Here is a 19,769-nt window from a genome sequence, read left to right on the forward strand (position 1 = left end):
TTTGCTTTATATTTGTGCTTTATAGGCCTACTAACAGTTTTCTTCTGGGAGGGGGTTAGATCTGTTGGGTCACTTTGGGGCAAAGTGTGTGAAATTCATTGCAGTACTGATGCTTTAAGGTAGTCAAGGGCTCTTTCTGAGTAATATAAGTAACCACAACATCCAGAAAATTAAATCTTGTGGATGTATGAAATTGTCCAGAACAAGAAGCTGCTGTGCAATTATGCTGCAGAAAATGTGGGTGGGAGATGCGTAGTAGCTGAATAGCAGGAGTGTGATTGTCATTTGTAGGGCAGCATATTTCAACAAGACTCCATGACTGAAACTTGTGATGGGACACAATAGTGGGCTGAGTGGTACTCTGGGGATAGGCTTGACTGTAATGACAATTTGTCCTTCTAGCTGAGAAGAGTGTCCCCAAGAAGCCTACTCGATTTTCTTGCATCCTTCCAAGCCCTCAGGAACTTATGCAGATTAAGAACAAAAAGAAGGTATGATTGAGAACATACTGCAAATGGATCGAGTGTTCTCCTTGTTTTCCATCTCATGGGGGCTTTGCATGACTGGTCATATCTCAGAAATCTTGAGTTCCAGTCTCTGCCGATAAGAATTAAACAGTCAATTACTGAAAATCCTGCTATACTTCAGGGACAGCATTGATTATTATCTGTTCTGGTTACTGAGATGCAAGAAGTGTTGGGGAAATTTTATGGCACAATTTGTAAGCTATGTGCATCTGACTTCAGGGTGGGAAAGTTGCTGGGTCTAGTTTTAATTTATGGGGATAATCAGCAAATTACATCAAAAAGGTCAGGTTGCCTACTCTTATCAAACCTGTCAATGGGGACCATATCAAGAGGCCAGTAATAGAAGTGACATTCTAGCTTGCTGATTCGTTTACTCCTGCGTTTGCTTTGTTGTGAGAATGACTGAAAAGATTGTCTTGATTAGACAAAGAATGATTTTGCCACAATGTTTGTTTGAGCCTTATTATTCCAAGCTACACTCTTAACTCTGTACATCTCTGACCAGAGATGGTCATGTTTTCTTAACTTATTTAAACAAAAATACTGAAGGAAGCACAACAGATCCCCTGCTGCTGGCATACTAGTTTGCTTTGTGATCCACTCTGACAGCCTCTGGATCTGAATGTAATTTAAGGCATCAATTTCTCTCTAGGAAGTTTACTGCAGTACTGAGGAGCTCGGTTCTTTACCTACAGGGCAGTGCTGCTGTCGGGTAATGCTGAGCCACAAGGCGCGTTAGGGGAAGTGCTTGTCAGCACAGTCTTCAGAGGAACTACTGAGTTTTGGCGTTAGCCAATTTTGAAGAAATTAATATTGATTCAGTTACTATTTCGTTTGTAACCCTTTGTTTTGCATTACATCTAGCTTTCAATGCAGCCTAGCTGTTGGATTTTGTGTGAAAGTCTATTGTTGAGGAAGGAGCTTGTGTAGTGCTTTCATTGTTCTAACCAAAAGCCTCTCTTAAGACTCCAGCTTTATTATATTGGAAAACAAGGTTAGAAGAAATCAAGAACATTGCCAGCGGCTGGTCCCAGCAGTAGCTGGGAGTTCTTTAAAGAAAGTTCCAGGTGCTTCTAGAAAAAGGACAGTGCCTTACGCTACAGCAGAGGGCAGAAGGACACTTGTAAATCTGTTAGTTTGCCCAGATGCTAAATCCTTTCCTGATGCTAAATCTGGTAATGATTTCATCCTGAGCATGTCAACAGAGCACACTAAACATTCAACTTCAGAAATGTTGATGCTGACATGGCACCAGCTTGTTCTGCTTCCTTTAACCTGTGAAGTACTGGAGGAAAAAAAAATCTGCTAAATAAAAGCAGAGAACAAATCATGCATTGAATGGAAAGGTTTCTTGTATGTTTCCAAAAGCAATGACCAGAAGCTCAGAAGCATAGGACTGACATGATTATAAATGCAGTGTAAACTGCCAGCAGTCTAATTTCCTTTCAGACGGTCTTAAGAAATAAAACATGTTCTGTTGTTATGTGCTATGTAACAATAGAATACCCTCGGGGTTGTGTTACAGGATTTATTGCTGTACAAAAATGCTCCTAGTGTCATACAGTCCCCTCAGGCCTGTCATACTGGGGCAGCACATGGGTATTATTTTGTTACGCCCTCACAGGGTCCCTGTGCTCTCTGTGCTGTTTCAGGATCTGTGTGTTTCACTGCAATTTGAGGATGTTCACGCAGGTATGTTTGCAGGGAAGCAGAAAACAGAAGACTGGTTGCTTCTGGGTTACTGAGAACCCAGGGGAGCTAGTAGTCATGATGGTCACGAATTTAGTTCACTAGGTCATCACTAGCAGTTTGATCGTGATAGGAGCTAATGGGGAACTGACATTTATTCTGGCGCTTAGTAAAGTTCATACAGTTGTTTGTGCTTTTGGTTTTTTTGAACACCAACAGAATCTTCGGTTAACCCTTTCTCAGCCAGGTTTTTTATTACACAGACTGTGGTACTATCTAGTGTCTTAAAATAAGAATCAGGCAGGTAAGAGTAGTTGACTTCCCTTCAAAACCAAAAATGCACCTGTTCTTCTCTGCCCACATTTCATCTTCTCTGCCTAGCCATGCTGGAGCACCAGATGTTCTCAGGAGCATGTCTCACTTGCAGGGTGTTGTCTAGTTCTTAGGCTTTTGCAGCACTTCTTTCAGCAGCTGCATAAAAGCTGAGGAATCTTGCTGCATGTCACACAGTGAGGTAGAATACAAGAGCCTGGAGCCAAAGGAGACAGACAAGGACACGGAGTAGTAATGCCATTGTAGCTGGGTAGAGCTGATCTTTTCAACATGCTTGGGGCTCATCAAAGACCTTTCCTCTGCTCTGTTGAGGCATTTGGAGTAGCAGAGCTAATTGCTCAGTGAAACTTAAAGCTTTTCAAAGATGGCAGCTCATGCGTGCTCCATTCAGTATGACTTGATACTGAATTCTTGTGATGAATACAGGTTTTCTGGCCTTGGTTAGCCTTTACTACTCACATGGTACAGTAAACTTTATCATGCTAAGGTTAATCTATTTGCTTTTGATTCAAATGTAAGAACATTTTAAAATAAGAAATAATGCACTTCCAGTTTGTAATTATGAGAATGTTGTCTTCAGCTCCTGATAACTGGCACAGAGCAGTTCAACCAAAAGCCAAAGAAAGGAATACAGTTTCTGCAAGAGAAGAACCTTCTTGCCACCCCCATTGACAACAATGAGGTGGCCAGGTGGCTACGGGAAAACCCTCGCCTGGACAAGAAGATGATTGGGGAATTTGTGAGTGACCGTAAGAACATAGACTTGCTGGAAAGCTTTGTTGGGTGAGTGTCTTTCCATATCCCTCTAATCACAAAGGGGTGAAAGCTGAGAGTTCAATGATAAATTAAAATGCAGTGCAACAGTAGTTGGGATCTGTATCACTTGGCTCTCTGTGCATCAGTATGCCTTAATCATAGAATGATTCTATGCATCTCTTGCAAATGGATAGCACCTTAGATGAATATGATAGCGTGATACCCAAACTTCTTTCAGTAGGGGCCAGTCTCTGTGAAGACTGCAGAGATAATTATGTAATTAATAACTTGTATAATTATCAGTGGTTCTTTGTTGTTTTGCATATTCATGGTCTTTTTCTTTGTTCCTCACCCTTCCCTCTTTACTGTTTGTTCTCTGTGATATCTGGCATTCCAATGCTGAACCAAACAGGACTGTAGTCAGTAAGCTTATCCTACCTTTTCCATCGTGTTTATTTCTCATTGCAATTCATTCTTCTTGCAGGACTTTCAGCTTCCAGGGTTTAAGGCTGGATGAAGCTTTACGACTTTATCTAGAGGCCTTCAGGTTACCAGGAGAGGCACCCGTAATCCAGAGACTGTTGGAAGCATTCACAGAACATTGGAGGGTGTGTACTTGGTGGGCAGAAAGCTCAAACACCGTGTTGGACATGACAGATCAAACTGCCTGTAGAAGCTTACTGTGTCCTGCAGGCAGCAGCTGTTGTTTTGTAGGAGATAGCAGTGGCATGTAGATTTCCAGGGTGCTTTTTGGAAGCTAGAGCCAGAGCCTCGGGTTTTTTGTTTGGTCCGGAGATGATTCAGTACTGTGGGTGGGAAGACGGTTCTCTTGGTCACTGATACATCCTTGTTAATGTAGGACTGATTTGTGTATATATTTGCCTTTCAGAAATCGAATGGGTCCCCATTTGCTAATAGTGATGCCTGCTTTGCCCTGGCCTATGCAGTTATTATGCTGAACACTGACCAGCACAACCATAATGTCCGCAAGCAGAACGTCCCAATGACTCTGGAGGTGGGTATTGGCAGTGTAGGCACCTGACTTCTCTTATTTTGATAGCTATGCAGTATCTGTTTTATCTCAATGGCATTCTCTTTTTTTTTTTTTTCCTGGCATTCATGACTCATATGCTATAAGCTGGTGTGCAGCACTGAGGTTGAGTACAGTTGGAGAGGAAGGCTGGGGGTGAAGGACAGTCTGAAGAAATGCTAAGCTTAGCAGACAACATGCCAATTTAGTCAAGGTGCCTCTTTATTTTAACATACTGTATCCTAAGACATAGGTAAGAATGAGAAGATTGTTGAACTGCTGGGGGCTTTGAGAGAGGTCAAGTCCTTTGAGTGTCAGTGCACTGGTACAGACCTGTCATTCTGATGTCCAGCCTCAGCTAAGCATGTGTTCTGTGTGCTCACACTGAAAGAATAGAGATGGGATGGGCTGGTGCACACTTCAGTGCCACTAAGAATAGCATTTTGTCTTTGAACTTTGAGGCTGCATGTTGAAGAGCACGGCCAAATCTGCTACTGATCCCATGGAAAGCAAGTGGAGAACTGAATGCAGCCAAGCAGTTCAAGGTGGAGATACTAGGAGAGTTATATTGGTGTTACTTTTTTTCACCACAGGAGTTTCGGAAGAACCTGAAAGGTGTGAATGGAGGCAAAGACTTTGAACAGGACATATTGGAAGACATGTACCATGCCATCAAGTAAGAATCAACCTGTCATCTCCTTGTATGCAGAGAGCAAACTAGAGTTGTTTGGTCTGTGAGAACTCCAGAGAGCTCTGAAAGGAGGCTCACTGATGATGTTTGCTTCAAACCACCTTCCAGCTCCATATGGGGCTGGAGTAACAAGCCTGTCATAGTAATTGCAGTGGATTTGTATCTTTGGATTCCTGCCATGGTATTTTAATCCACAGAGCTTTAGCTAATGTTAAAAAAATACATCTTATACCAATATGGAAAAGAATGTCTGAGCACAAGTGAAATGCTTTATCTAAGAAGCCTCTGTCCTCCCGGCCAGGCCTTTAGGATTCTTCAGAACTTTTTATGCAGTGCCAGAGCTAGCAATTCATCCCAAGGACAGTATTGTTGCTATGACATAACATATTCAGGTCTCAGTTTAATATTTCATTTCAAAAGCTTTTGAGGTTTTCATATGAAGTTGCTGTGTGCACCCAATCTCTTCTGCCACCCCAGAAGTTTTTGGCACTCTCCCAGTAATCGGGGAGAACTTTTGGTGGCCGAGGCCCTTTTGGGCGTGGACTAGCTGTGGGTGGGGAGTTTCAGCAGTAGCTCAGAAATCTGCCTTATCAGTAAATCCAGACACTGCCGACTTGAAGCTGAGAGGATTACGTTTCTGAGGAGACAAGATGTGACTCTGAATCTCAGCTGGTTTCAGTCTGCAGTTGTAGGCAGTGGCTCATGCTGGAAGCAGGGCAGTGTGCTTGACTTCCCTTTTGAGCCCACTTCAGGAAGGTGGGAATGCTGCCTGTACTGAATATCTAGATATTCTTCGAGACATGACTCAAGCTTTCAAATAGAGCTCTAGTTTTGATTAGTGTCTCCCCGAGGGTGTTCTTAATGTCTTTTTAGTAGTACCCTGAGAATTTTCTTCTTATCTTTCATTGATGTAGTGCCTCTCTTCCAGTCTATTCCTATCTATCCTCCCTTCACCGGATACTTTAACTTTTTCAGTATGTTTGATGGCTAAAACAATTGATACCTCATTTCAGAATTGCTCCATCTCAAAGAGATTGCCACAGTGTCATAGCTGAGGCTGGGGGACAGTTTGTTTTCTTTGTATTTATTATCAGGGGGCGGGGAACAGGCTGTAATCTGTACATAATAATACATTTGAATATTTGCATTATTCTTATACATAGATACTTGTGCTTATTCTTGACTGCAATGGTATAACAGTTTTTTATCTGATAATAATGAGATGTGCTGAGTGCTCTAAGGGGGTGGGGGTGAAGCTGTGCTAGTGTGCTGTCCAAAGTTTTCCATCATTTAACTCTAGTATATATTGTATTTTCCACCTGTAGTATTAGGTAGCTGCTGGTTCAGTAGTGTCCTTACACAGTAGTTACTAAGTGCTCCTGGGAGACACTGCACTTTATATCAAAGGTATTGGAGAGAGGGGCAAGGGAAGCAGGCAGGTCTCAGAAAATAGAATGTTTCAGGAGCTGGCAAAATCACTTCAGAGTAGGTATCACTTAGCTTTGGGACCATGTAGCAAAAGGCACTGTGTAAATGTTAGGTTTGGCTCAGAATTAAAAATTCAACCTTTCTGCCTGCCTTCCTTGTAGAAATGATGAGATAGTGATGCCAGAAGAACAGACGGGCCTGGTGAAGGAAAACTATATCTGGAATGTCCTGCTACATCGTGGTGCCACTGATGAGGGAATATTTCTCCATGTGCCTCCTGGAAGCTATGATCATGATCTCTTTACCATGACATGGGGGCCAACCATTGCAGCACTTTCTTATGTTTTTGACAAGAGCTTAGAAGAAACAATCATCCAGAAGGCTATCTCTGGTTTCAGGTAACTCTTGCATTCATGAAACCCAGAACAGTTAGTGCGACCATTGCCTCACATCTGCCTGCTAGGCAGGTCACAGTGAATACCATCTGTTACAAGCAATTGAAGAGCTTTTTATTGTGACCTACATTCTTGTAGTTTTCTAGCATTTGTATTGATTCATCCCATCTCTACCTTTCTTGGTGCCACTCACTGTTTGGTTTGACTGCTGTGTTACAATAAATCAAAGTGCTTTGGGGTATGTATTTTTAAATTCCAGTGCTTAGAAGTGAGCAGAAAATATCACTCCTACTTTGCACCGTGATGCTGACAAAATCCTTGTATATTGGTAAAACCTGCGTATGAGGCCATAGCCATGGCTGGATAAGATGGGGAACCTTTTTTTTTTCCTCTTTTCTTCTTTTGTATCTTTTTAATTTCCCAGATGATCAGTATTTTAAAATCTTGCTATCTGTGAGAAACTGTTTTGTAATGATCTGCGATGGTGCTTGCATTCAGACCAAACCATGCCTTAAGTGCAGCTTTAAAGCTCTGTTAATATGCTACTGTAGCCATGATCTCTTGGAAACTAAACCTTCAACACTACTGCAAATGTCAGCAACTTTTTATGTCAAGACATGAAATTAGGTGTATTGGCTCAGCTGCAGCTGGTACGTCTGTTTGGACTTTCTTCTTGAAAGTGATCCTTGCATATCACAGACAAATATCAGGATTCCAGGATCTGAGGATGATTGTGATTATCTGATGGTTAAGAGTAGATTTTATACATGAGTAGACTTTATACATTTATATTATGAGTGTGTGGAGAGGAGGGTCTAAAACATCGACAAAGAGGCTATCTGATTTGCTGTCCTGTAGAGAGACTTCTCTCTGCCAAGCTATTACATTCTCTTCTTTTTTCTTCTTCTTCCTCCAGGAAATGTGCAATGATTTCTGCTCACTATGGCCTTAGTGATGTTTTTGACAATCTCATAATTTCTCTCTGCAAGTTTACAGCCCTCAGCAGCGAGGTAAGTTTGCAAGGAGGGGAAAGAAGTATGGCTTTTAGTATATTGGAGCTCTCTTCCTCAACAGGCTTCAGACTGTTTTTTGATAGATAGTGTGTGGGAACCATGCTTTGTGCTAAGAAGATGACAGCAATTCTTTTCTAAGGTCAGAACTTGCAAAGAAACCCACAGCATTGTTCTGAGAACCTGTGCAAGATCCACAGTGAGCAGAGTAGAACTGCAAAATCACCACCACCACCACCACACACACCACAAAAAAAATAAAAATAAAGGCAGGGTCTGGAAGAAGATCACTCAAGACAGAAAGCATGGGTCTAAAATGACCAAGACAAGTGATCTTTGAAATCCCTTAAAGGGATATCTGAAAAAGAACAGTCCTACAAATTAGTTCAGTTAATGGAATTAGGCTGTTCTAAAATCATACATTCTTTTTATTGGGAAATTGTGTTGTCTGGCCTGGCTGTTTTATATCCCTTGCATCTTGGCGTTGGTAGCAGTGAGAGTACTAGACTGACGATTAGAAGACAAAAAAAAAAAAGCCTGAGCAATGGGGTTGCTTTAGATCCCCCCTTCCTCTGCAGCTCACAACAGTAGAGATGCAATACTTAATCCTCTCCAAGCATACCAAACCTTGAGACTACCAACAGATAACACAAGCAGAGGAATGTCTGCCATTAAACAACTGTTTGACGCAGATTCGTACAGTAGAAGCAACTACACCAGGCCTTCAGAGGCACCAGCTATTGCCAGCTGCATCCCATCTAGTTGGGAGACTGGAATCTAGAGCAGTCCTGGGTCTGTGTAAATTAAGAAAGTATGTCTTTTGGTGATGTTGTAGAATCAGGGAATTCTGGATTTGAAGAGAGCTGGGAGTTCTTATCTTTGGCTAGATTCCAACTACACCAATTACTTTCTGCTGCCCTAAATTCCTGTAGGGCTTGGAGACAGTAGTGGAATATGACAACTGAACAAATATTTGAGAGTCTGGTGGAAGGGGAAAAGGAGGGGCCGTCTTCAGGGGTTGAGGAGACAAAACAAAAAGCAACCATTAGAAAGCAAGAGAAGAACAGCAAAGTGTCACTTAGCTGCTAGTCCTTCCTGGGACAGATCGCCCTGGTGATCAGGTATCCTCTCTGAGCACCGCAATTACTATGCATGTTTGGTTGAAAGAAGAGGAATAGAAAGGAATATGGAGGGGATTAACTTGGCAGTAACTAGTGGTAAGAGTAACTTTGTAAGTCAGTAGCAGTTTTGGCCATAGTTTGCACCTCTAATGATAACGATTGCCTCCAGGGGAGTGATGATAATTTTTGTAGAAGGCTTTGATCCTGGAATGAGCTCCTATAGCCCAATAAATTAAAGTTAGTGAGTTTTCAGCAAGCGCTTTCAAAATGCTCAGTATCATTGCTGTTCTTGAAGAGCTTGTGTCTGGGTGCCCCTGTGATTCAGCTTGTGTCAGGTAAGCCACCTTGTCTTTGTTTTTGTGCAAAGCAAATGTAAGCTGAGGAGTTAGTTATCCACAGCCCTGTACAAAGAATTGTTGTCTTTTCTGTAGCCAAATCTGAACAGTCTGCCCTAATTTCTGTTGAAAAAGAAACATCTCTTGCCGACTACCACCCCCTCTTCTTTCCTGCAGTCTATTGAGAACCTGCCGACTGTTTTTGGAAGTAATCCCAAGGCCCATATTGCAGCAAAGACTGTGTTTCATTTGGCCCATCGCCACGGTGACATTCTGCGGGAGGGCTGGAAAAACATCATGGAGGCCATGCTTCAGCTTTTCCGAGCAGAACTGCTGCCCAAGGCCATGGTGGAGGTAATAATAGCCAGCTCGTGGGTAATTGAAGACCCAGGGAGTGGGAAGCTGGCTTTTCATAGAACCAGTTCAGAGAGGAGGAAATCTCTCTTGCAAAGGCCTGGGTTTGGTAAAGCGTGTGCTGAGCCTTCAAATCGTGTAATGTTCAAGTTACATGCAGGCTCCAGCTTGTTTCACAGTGTTTCATTTTTTCTAATTTTATCTTTTGTGGTATTTGAGAAATTCCAGTATTTGTTTTACTTGACCAAATTTTGAATGTTGTATGGAAGAGGGGACGCACTGTAGGCATGAAGTATTCAAGTACAGCATTTGCGTTGCCAGATGGGGGAGACAAGTCATTGTACAGGTAGGGGTTGAAGAGCTGAGGCTGTTTGAGTGTGGTGAGTTGGCTGAGGATGGTGAGTGTGGTGTTACGTCATCAAGTGAAACATTACAGGGGTAACAAAAACAGGCTACAAAGAAGTAGACGACTGAATGTATACATCTTTTGGCCTGTCTTCCAGGTCGAAGATTTTGTGGATCCCAATGGCAAAATCTATCTGCAACGTGAGGAGACACCATCTAACCGGTGAGTGGTGCAGGTAGCTCAGGCAGTCGTCTTTTTGTTTTCTCCCTCAATGCTGGAGGAATAATACTGCATGATTTTTTGTTTTGTTTTCTCACTGATGCTGGTGTCTTCCAATTTGCAGTGGTGAATCTACAGTGCTGAGTTTTGTTAGTTGGCTCACCCTTAGTGGGACAGAGCAATCTGGTATGAGAGGGCCATCAACGGAGACACAGGAGGCAAAACGAGCAGCTCTTGAATGCATAAAGGTAATGTACAGGCTATAAAAGAACGAGCTTTTGTTTGTGGTGACAATGCTGTGTGGATAACAGGCAACAGAAACATTAAATATGCATGCTTCTGGGCAATATGGCAGGTTCCAGAGGACTTGGAAATTACAAGAAACTACAGAGGAGTGTAATTGTATTGCCAGCTAAAGGGTCTTATGTGCTGTGCTGTACAAACGTGCTAGCATGAAAATAGGAACAGTTTCACACAAGGAACTGGGATCTGCCCTTGGCGTCTTAATCTGATAATTAAGTACAAATGTATAAACTCTCAAATAACTAATCTTTTCCAAGACAGTCTGAAAGCACATGTTGCCAACAAAATCTGAGTTGGGGGGTTGATCAATCTGTAGGCAGAGGCTTCTTTTTAAGAGGCAAAGAGTTATGTGTTAAAATATGTCTAGCACAGATCAGGTCTGTTAGGGTAATTGCTGTTCAAGTAGTGAGCTAGCTGGCAGCAGTTTTCCTTCAGGTAATTGTGTTGAAGTCACTCTCAATACCTATTGTGGGAGCAAGTTGTGGTTTTGGAGGATCTGTTTGTATGTCTTCCACGTTGTCTAGACTTACCATCCTCTTTTCTATCTTTTGCAGCAATGTGATCCTGAGAAGTTGATCACAGAAAGCAAATTCCTCCAACTTGAATCCCTCCAGGAGCTGATGAAGGTGAGAAAGATACTGGGCAAAGGACTGGACTGGTGGTGGAGCAAGTATGCTGTGAGCGATCATGGATGTGTGCTCTGTACTCACGTAGCTCCTCTGTCCTCAGAGGATGTCTTGAGCCTATTTTGGATATGAAACCAGCCATTAGTTTGGTTTTTACGTGTAACTTCTGTGCAGGCAGACACAATTTCTTTAGCAGCAGAGGGAGACATTAAATTGTGGAATGCATTTTGAAAGCCTTTAGAAGATTACGGGAAGTGTTTGAAAGTATTTGTAGCTCTATGTAGGAACTGAAACTGTAGACTGTGCTTTTTCACACCTTTTCTGGTGTGCCGTGTGCTTAATGAGAACATTGTAAAATTCCAGTTTAGAGACAAGAGTTGATCAGAAATACTTGACTGTGTGCCCTTAGGTAGAGTGAAACCTGGCTGTGGTGGGAGATGTAACAAGGCTGGGCTCACTAGCCTTTGGGCTGGACAAGCTCATCTCCCTGGGCGAGGATGGTAGTAACTGGTAGTAACTCCTCAGGTTGTTGTGGAGTTTGAGACCACTCCAGGGTGTGGAACAAATGTGCCAGCTGCTCACTGGAAGCCTTTTGATGTGTAGCAGAGAAACCACTTCCAACAGCAAATAGCACAGTGCAAGCCCTGCAGCGGTGCTGTGCAGGCTAGCAGTGTGTGCTCCCTGATTCTATGGCTCCTTAATGTGCAAGTGTCTTCTGCAGGCTGCTGTGATGGCAGTTCACTAGCTTCATCAATAGGATCCATGACACTACTGGGACTGGTCCTAAAACAGAGGAAAGATTTATTTATCAAGGCTTTCTTCAGAGGTTCAGAGAATAGGTATTGAGTTTCAAAATAAAAATGACAAACAAGTAAAACCCAAAGAACGGTACTTAAAACAGCTTAAGTGGAACTTCTTGCTTGGATTGCACAAAGACCAGTATGTTGCTGGCCCACGTGGGGAAGTAGTGGCTGAGTTTTCATGTGCCATCTCAGAACATTTTGTTCTTACTTTTATTATGTCAGGAATTCTCCCTTTGTAGGCAAGTTGGTGGCTTGAGAGGAACACCTCCAGTATTTGTAGTCATTCCTGCATATGTCTACCTTTTCTGTGCTTCACATACACTTAGCAAGAAGCTGCTGGCTTTCAGAATTCTTCCCCATCTGGGAGACTTTGTCAGAATTTAACATTCTTTAAATTCATATTACATCTTGCCTAATAAAATAGGATTTCCCATATACTTAGCTTGACCCCTGACCTCCAATGCATTTTTGATGGGCTGTGCATGACCTCCCCAGATACTGGAGTGCTGTTTTGTCCAGACTTGAAGCATTCTGTTAGTCCTCACTGGTCCTCCTGTTTTGAGGAGCTGCGAGTCACAAATGTTTCTTGGCTTTTCTAGGCTCTAATCTCTGTGACTCCTGATGAGGAGACATACGACGAAGAGGATGCTGCCTTCTGCTTGGAGATGCTTCTGAGAATTGTGCTAGAGAATAGGTATGACCTTGAAATACATTCAGATTCACTGTAAATGTCCCTGCTTTACTGCAGCTGCTGCCTGGGTCTAGGGAATGAGTTCCTTATGTGCTTGATTTGCCAACTGAAGCAGCATGTGGCTGTAATTTCAGGGCTTAGCAATTCTATCCTAGCATATGCAAACGTAGGTACTATTCACCCATGAATTACTGCTTGATATCCTGAGATATGGAGAACATAAACTGAACTCTGGAGGGAGAATTCTCCCACCTGATTGCTTTGAGAGTAATGAAGTAAATAAGAAACTTCACAGCTTTGTTGTTTCTCTGTGCTTGTTCTTATATCTCTCTGCTGGAGCTTTTCATTAAAGTGATGAAGTAGCAGGTTGTGAGGAGTTCTGGGGGAAGAAATAGCTGGATCCTGCTTGTCTCATCTCCTTTCACCCTACCCTTTTCCTCTTCCTTGTTGTGGCTAGGGACCGTGTGACGTGTGTCTGGCAAACTGTCCGAGACCACCTCTATCATCTCTGTGTCCATGCGATGGAGTTCTGCTTCTTGGTGGAGAGGGCAGTGGTGGGGCTGCTGAGGCTGGCAATTCGGCTCCTTCGTCGGGAAGAAATCAGTGCACAGGTAAGGGATTTTTTGAAGGTCAGTTGCTGGGTTTTTTTTTGTGGCTACACCTGGCAAAACAGGAAACCAGTCACTGTTGGATGGACACATATTTAGGCTGTCCGTGCTGCAGGTAACAACAAACAGCACTTGCAAGTAGCCCTAAATAAGTGAGGTGGACTTAGCTGGAGAAGGGAGTGTAAACAATAGGGTCTGTTGTTCTTTGTCTCCTTCTGTGGCTAGGTTCTCCTCTCATTACGTATCCTGCTCATGATGAAGCCAAATGTGTTGTGCAGAGTTAGCCATGAGGTTGCCTACGGCCTCCATGAACTGCTGAAAACCAACGCTGCCAACATTCACTCTGGGGATGACTGGTACACGCTCTTCACCCTCCTGGAGTGTATTGGGTCTGGGGTGAAGCCACCTGCAGCCCTGCAGGTTACAGCAAGGGCAGATAACGACACAGGTAAGACAGGCCAGCTTTTGCTAGGAAATCTGATGCCTGCCTGCCAGATAAGCAGCTGCTTCCTCAGGCTTTTCAATTAGCAAAGGGGACTGCAAGAAAACAAAGCTGATATTAAACTACATTAGGAAGATTAAAGACCAGCACCTGCTGTTCACTCCTACCCATGGTCTGTCCCTGTCTATACTCTGCCATCTCTTCATGCTCTGAGCAGCAGTCCAGGTGCTAGTCCCTGGGGGAGCAGTGGGAGGAAAACTGATAGTGGTTGTAGCAGCCCTAGAAGGTCTTTGCTCTGCCCCAAGGAACGTTTGCTGGTGCTTGTGGTCTGGTGCCATGGCTAATACAGACTTAATCTCTCATCTGGGTGTGTAATGTATACCCAGCTGTTGTTCCTGTTTTGTGGGACTGATTCCATTCTGTCCCTTCTTTTAAGGATCTCGTAAACGGAATTGTTATTTAAACTTCTATTTCCAAATCCATTTGTGTTCATAGTGCCTGAGTCATGCCCGCAAGACCAACCCAGTGTTCCCCTCTTCTCTCGACTGTGCTAGAAGACTGTCTTTTCAGCAAACTGTTCCCGTTCCACTTCAGCCAGCTGGCAGTGTATTTCAGGCTGACAGCTTCAGACTTTTAAAGCAAACATCAAAAAAAGGACTTTCCTAGAAGACTTTGTTTTCCTCACTGCTTTTTCTAGAACTTCATTGCTAAGTCCTGATGCATTATGCTAAACCGCTTGGGAAAAACTGATCTTACAAAATCCCTGTGGCCTTTGCCTTCTGGGGCTAATACTAGGTTGTTTTCTCCCACCTCTTTTTTACTGCTTCTGTCTTTGCTGCTTGAGCAAACTACTTGACTGTGACACCTTGCAAATCAAAGCATTTACCTCCTGAAAGTGTCTGGTATGTTGTGTTCACAGCAAGTCTTTCTCTGTGCTGGTAGGTTTCTAGATAATGTTGAATGATCAAGAACATATTTTTTTTTCTTAAAATAACGTTTATGTCAATGCCTTAAATTTGGCCCTTGCAAGGATTTCTGTGCTTTGGACACGTGAAATTTAAAGTTATCCTGAAGTTCAGAGCAGTTATATCTGACAGGTGTGGAACATGCTTAAGAGGATTGTTGTCTGTAAGAAATACTTCACCCATATTAGCGTGGAGCTGTCTGACTGACCTCAGAGGCCCCATGTGAGTCGTGTCATTCTGCGTTGCACTTTTGGAGTTGCTTTGGCTGAACCTAGCACCTCCAGTAGTTCTTAAAACGTGTGGCACATCTGATTCTCCTCCCAGGCCCAAAGCATCAGACTCTGCCCTTTTAAATCCAGGGTCAAGTTGATAAGCAACTTAGTGGAGGATGGGGAGTCCCCTTCCTCTGAAGGGGAAAGCCAGGTGTACCTGCAGGGAGGAAACATTGCCCAAGATCTGTTTCCTGTTGTCTCCTGTGCATGTTCCTGTCACAGTTGTTCTTTCCCAGGAGAAGAGCCCTGGCCCAGATTCTTCCAGGGCCCACGGGTGGTTGTAGGCTGATGGTGATCTGGATTGCTTCTCCCTTACCCGCAGCTGCTCTTCCAAGTTCATTCTCTTAAAACCCATACCTTTTGTCTTCAAGGTGCACAGTCGGACAGTGAGGTCTCCTCCTCCTATCATCCAAACGACATGAGCCTGGATCGTGGCTACACTTCTGACTCAGAGGTGTACACAGACCATGGGAAGCCAGGGAAGATGCATCGCTCAGTGACAGATGTGGATATGATGAACAGTGGCTGGCTAGTGGTGAGTAACCAAGGGGCTTCTGGTGCCTTAAGAAGACTGATTTTGGCGTGGTTTTGAGAAGAGCGTGTGGTAGAGAGAGAAGGAGTAAGACAGTAGAAAGTACAAATAAGGGGAGTGGAGTGTAAAGGGAGGATGGGGAGGAGATGCAGCCACAGCAGAAAGCTAGCAGGCAAATGTGGATGAAAGGGAAAAGGGTGCTACAGAAATGACATTACCTGTTCATTTCAGAAGAAAGGCCCTTTTGGCAAGTGTGCTTATTACACTAACCTTTCCTACTACCCTCTTGCTGTACCCTGCAGGTGGGGAAAGATGACATTGACACCTCCAAACCCAGTGCTGGGCTCAACAGGCTGGGGCCGTCTCCTCTTGTCAACCAGTACAGCCTGACTGTGGGGCTGGATCTGGGCCCGCATGACACAAAATCTCTCATGAAGTGCGTGGAGTCTCTGTCTTTCATCGTGCGAGATGCTGCCCATGTGACACCCGAGAACTTCGAGCTCTGTGTCAAAACCATCCGCATCTTTGTGGAGGCGAGCTTGAATGGGGGTAAGGTGGCCTTTGATTTGATTTGAGGTGGCCAGGCAGCGTGAAGGGAAGTGTGAAGTACTTTTGGGGAGTGAGTCCTCAGCCCCCAGAATATGTTCCGCTGTGAGAAAAGTTTCCTGGCTCCTGCTGACAGCAGGGAGCATATTCTTATCCGTCACTGGGGTATAGGGGAGACCTGCGGCTAATGTGAAGGTAGCAGTATCAGCAGGAGTCGTGACTTCCTGTTGTTGCGGAATGCTGTTCCTGAAGGGCACTGGGAACCTCTTGAAGTGGGTAGCTGTCATTTCATAGGACAGAACCCTCCACTGGGGATATCAAAAGGTGGCTTCTGCATGCACTGAACAGCAGAACCTTTTGTGGTGGAGTGTGTATATGGTATGTTGCCACCTTTCACTTTTTAGGCTACAAGTCCCAGGAGAAGAGGGGAAAGAGCCACAGGCACGATAGTAAATCCAGTCGGTTAAAAAAAAAGCCAAAGGAGAGCTCCACACGACGATCACGGGCCTTGAGCCAGCACCAGGCCCACACACACAGTGATGAGGACGAGGATGAGAGCATCCCTGCCAGCTACCACACTGTGTCTTTACAGGTTAGTCAGGACGTAAGTATAGCAAGGATTTCCTCCTCTCCTTTCCCATACTCAGGGCCTTGTTAAGGAGTCACTGGGATGCTTCAGGAGGGGAAGGGAGGCTGCATCCTGGGTTAGTGGACACTGAATAGCAAAAGGTAGGTCCGGTGGCAGTGTGTAGTTCTGCAGTGAGAGGGGAAGACTGCAGTTTGGACAGGCAAAAGCAGAAGAGCAATGGAAAGCCAGGAGGGTGGGTGCCTGGAACTGAGTCACTATAGAAGGTACGATAAATGTGGATCAAGGGCATTTGGAGACGTGAGGTTTATGTGGGAGATAGTGTGGAGTCTGACAGGGCACGTGAGCTTGTGGAGAGAGGAGAGCCCACGAAAAGGAGATCCTCTTAGCATTGGTTCAGGGAAGAGTAGAGACCAGGTTTGATTGAAGAATTTAAGTACCGTGTGTTATTTAATGTGATGCTTGACTTGCAGCTCCTGGACCTCATGCACACCTTGCACACGCGAGCGGCTACCATCTACAGCTCCTGGGCAGAGGAGCAACGCCATCTAGAGACTGCAGGGAGGAAAATCGAAGCAGATTCCCGAACACTGTGGTCCAACTGCTGGTGTCCTTTGCTACAGGGTAAAGTCATCCCCTTGTGATGAGAGTGAGCAGAGAGACTTCCAATATAAGGCAGCACTCAGGACATTTGAGGAGCCAGGAGTTAACTGCAGAAAGCAGGCAGAGGCTGTTTTTAGGGTCTGCTGTAATTGGATTAAGAACTTGGGTCAGATTCAGGAAGGTATCTTTAGCATGAGTTAGCTGCCAGCTTACTTCTAGACCTGACGGTAGATTCCAAGTCTGTGACCTGGAACAAGTATAATCCCTCCCCCTGCCCCAGAGTGTTTGGTCTTCATTAACCTTTTCACCTTAGGCTGGGGGAGTGGGAATGAGACGCTTTCTCTGTGGGCTCTACACTGGATCCTTCTCTTGCAGGTATTGCCTGGCTGTGCTGTGATGCCCGACGTCAGGTACGGATGCAGGCACTCACTTATTTGCAGCGGGCCCTCCTGGTACATGACCTGCAGGCCTTGGATGCCCTGGAGTGGGAGTCCTGCTTCAACAAGGTAACCTCCTGGCTGGGTTGGGCATGCAGGCAGGACAGTGCTGTCATGAAGAGCAGAGCTCTGTAGGATTGGCAGAATGGTGTCGTACTTCAACACCGTCTTGTTGAGCAGTCTGTTCACTGTAATAGACAAGTCTTTCCCTACTTTGCTCCTGTGAAAAGTTCCTCTTGGCTTAGGCTTCTGATAGAGCCTCTTGGAAATCAGTCCACACACTTCATAGAATCACAGAATTATAGAATAGTTGGGGTTGGAAGGAATCCTAAAGATCATCTAAATGCACCCCCCTCTGCCATGGATGGGGACACCTTCCACTAGATCGTGTTGCTCAAAGCCCTGTTCAACCTGACCGTGAACACCTCCAGGGATGGGGCATCCACAGCTTCTTTGGGCAACCTGTTCCAGTTCCTCACCATCTTCATAGTAAAGAATTTCTTCCTTATACCAAATCTAAATCTACCCTCTTTTAGTTTAAAGCCATTATTCGTCCTATCACTACAGTCCCTGATAAAGAGCCCCCCCCCTCCAGCTTTCCTGTGGGCCCCCTTTAGGCATTAGAAAGATGTTATAAGGTCTCCCTGGAGCCTTCTCTTCTCCAGGCTGAAGTTTCTGTCTCTCACTGCTTCTCCCACGCTCTTTGTCTATAAACCAGTCCCAAAAGTCAGCTCCTTCTTTGAGGTTGCTTGTGAAAATCTCATCAGTCGTTTTTCAACTAAAAAATGTCAATGTCTGTCCAACAGGTGCTGTTTCCTCTGCTAACCAAGCTCCTCGAGAACATCAGCCCGGCTGATGTTGGTGGGATGGAAGAGACTAGGATGAGAGCCTCAACGCTGCTCTCCAAGGTGAGCTTGCTTCTACTGTCTGAAAGCTCAGGGGAGACCATGTGCATCAAGAGGACCAAATTGTTTGCTTCTCAGCATCTCTGACCTGGATGGGTGGTGTTTTGCTAGTCTGACAGTCTTTAGTGCTGAGTTTCTCCACCACCTTCTCCTGTTGGGACTTGCCTTCTTTCCAGAACAGTCTCCATGACTCTGGAAAAGCTGTCAGGAAGGAGTTTGTGACTTTATGAACAATGAAGTATTTCAGCTCAACATTAGTTGAAGGCAGTCTGTTCCAGTGGTGGAATGATGCATGTCAAAAGTGTAAGCCAGAAGGGCTGGAAGAGGTGGTGATTTAGACTTGAGCAGTGGTCTCAGGCATCACAGTCAAGACCTACTCCTCTGCTTATGCAGCTCAGAAAGGAGGCCCCTGGTATCCATGGGCTTGGCCTGTGCGTGCTCCTGGCCTACAACAAGGAGAGGGAGTTCTGGATTTGCACAATAAGCTTGTCAAGCCCTGAGCAGCAGCCATGATACTGCTTGGTGACAGTAGTTGTGTTCTTTTCTAGGTGTTCCTACAGCATCTTTCCCCGTTGCTCTCACTGACCACTTTTGCTGCCCTGTGGCTGACAATCCTGGACTTCATGGACAAATACATGCATGCTGGCTCCAGCGACTTACTGGTAAGGTGCTGAAAGTGATGCTGCAGTGCTTTGAGCAACCATTCATGGTCTTTAACCTTTTAAGGCTTTTTTAGCCTTTTAACCCTTCCAAAACCATTTTGTTCCATGGTGTTTCCCTTTGGCCTGTTTCCAGCGTGGCCCATCAGCTGTTTTGGGCCTTTGTTCATTGCTGTATGTCCCACCTCTGTGTCCTGACGAGTGTCTCTGATTACAGCTGGAGGCCATCCCAGAATCTCTGAAGAATATGCTGCTTGTAATGGATACGGCTGGGATATTCCACAGTGCTGACTCACGGACGGGCTACTCGGATCTCTGGGAGATCACCTGGGAGAGGATTGACTGCTTCTTACCGAGGCTTCGAGATGAGCTCTTCAAACAGACCGTCATCCAAGGTACAAGGGGATGAGAAACGTTAAAAGACAGGTCTTGGGCCCAGCGCTTGCACCTTGTTGAACCTAGCTGCCCTAGTGCCTGGACGGTGCTGAGATGATAGGGGCAGAGCTTGGCATGAGGAGGGCAAACGGAGGGTAGGCAAAAGGAAGGAGCAGACTGGC

At 44.7% G+C, this 19,769-nt stretch overlaps 1 protein-coding gene across 4 annotated transcripts in view; it reads left to right on the plus strand.

Moving 5' to 3' along the window:
* GBF1 (golgi brefeldin A resistant guanine nucleotide exchange factor 1) overlaps positions 1-19,769 on the plus strand; it is a 102,508-nt gene that overhangs the window by 80,624 nt on the left and 2,115 nt on the right. For 3 of the 4 annotated variants that reach the window (XM_080598185.1, XM_080598186.1, XM_080598188.1), the window contains 22 exons: positions 403-491; positions 3,130-3,332; positions 3,790-3,913; positions 4,195-4,320; positions 4,929-5,011; positions 6,616-6,852; positions 7,766-7,859; positions 9,493-9,669; positions 10,173-10,237; positions 10,359-10,482; positions 11,092-11,163; positions 12,566-12,660; positions 13,115-13,268; positions 13,491-13,713; positions 15,316-15,479; positions 15,779-16,025; positions 16,427-16,626; positions 17,082-17,232; positions 17,587-17,717; positions 18,455-18,556; positions 19,102-19,215; positions 19,430-19,607. In XM_080598185.1, coding sequence (XP_080454311.1) covers positions 403-491; positions 3,130-3,332; positions 3,790-3,913; positions 4,195-4,320; positions 4,929-5,011; positions 6,616-6,852; positions 7,766-7,859; positions 9,493-9,669; positions 10,173-10,237; positions 10,359-10,482; positions 11,092-11,163; positions 12,566-12,660; positions 13,115-13,268; positions 13,491-13,713; positions 15,316-15,479; positions 15,779-16,025; positions 16,427-16,626; positions 17,082-17,232; positions 17,587-17,717; positions 18,455-18,556; positions 19,102-19,215; positions 19,430-19,607 — 3,153 coding nt within the window. The remainder of the gene's footprint in view (positions 1-402; positions 492-3,129; positions 3,333-3,789; positions 3,914-4,194; positions 4,321-4,928; positions 5,012-6,615; positions 6,853-7,765; positions 7,860-9,492; positions 9,670-10,172; positions 10,238-10,358; positions 10,483-11,091; positions 11,164-12,565; positions 12,661-13,114; positions 13,269-13,490; positions 13,714-15,315; positions 15,480-15,778; positions 16,026-16,426; positions 16,627-17,081; positions 17,233-17,586; positions 17,718-18,454; positions 18,557-19,101; positions 19,216-19,429; positions 19,608-19,769) is intronic. The other variant, XM_080598187.1, reaches the window with a different exon arrangement.

This window comes from Anser brachyrhynchus (assembly GCF_964034855.1).
Source record: "Anser brachyrhynchus genome assembly, chromosome: 6".
Classification (NCBI taxonomy): Eukaryota; Metazoa; Chordata; class Aves; order Anseriformes; family Anatidae; genus Anser; species Anser brachyrhynchus.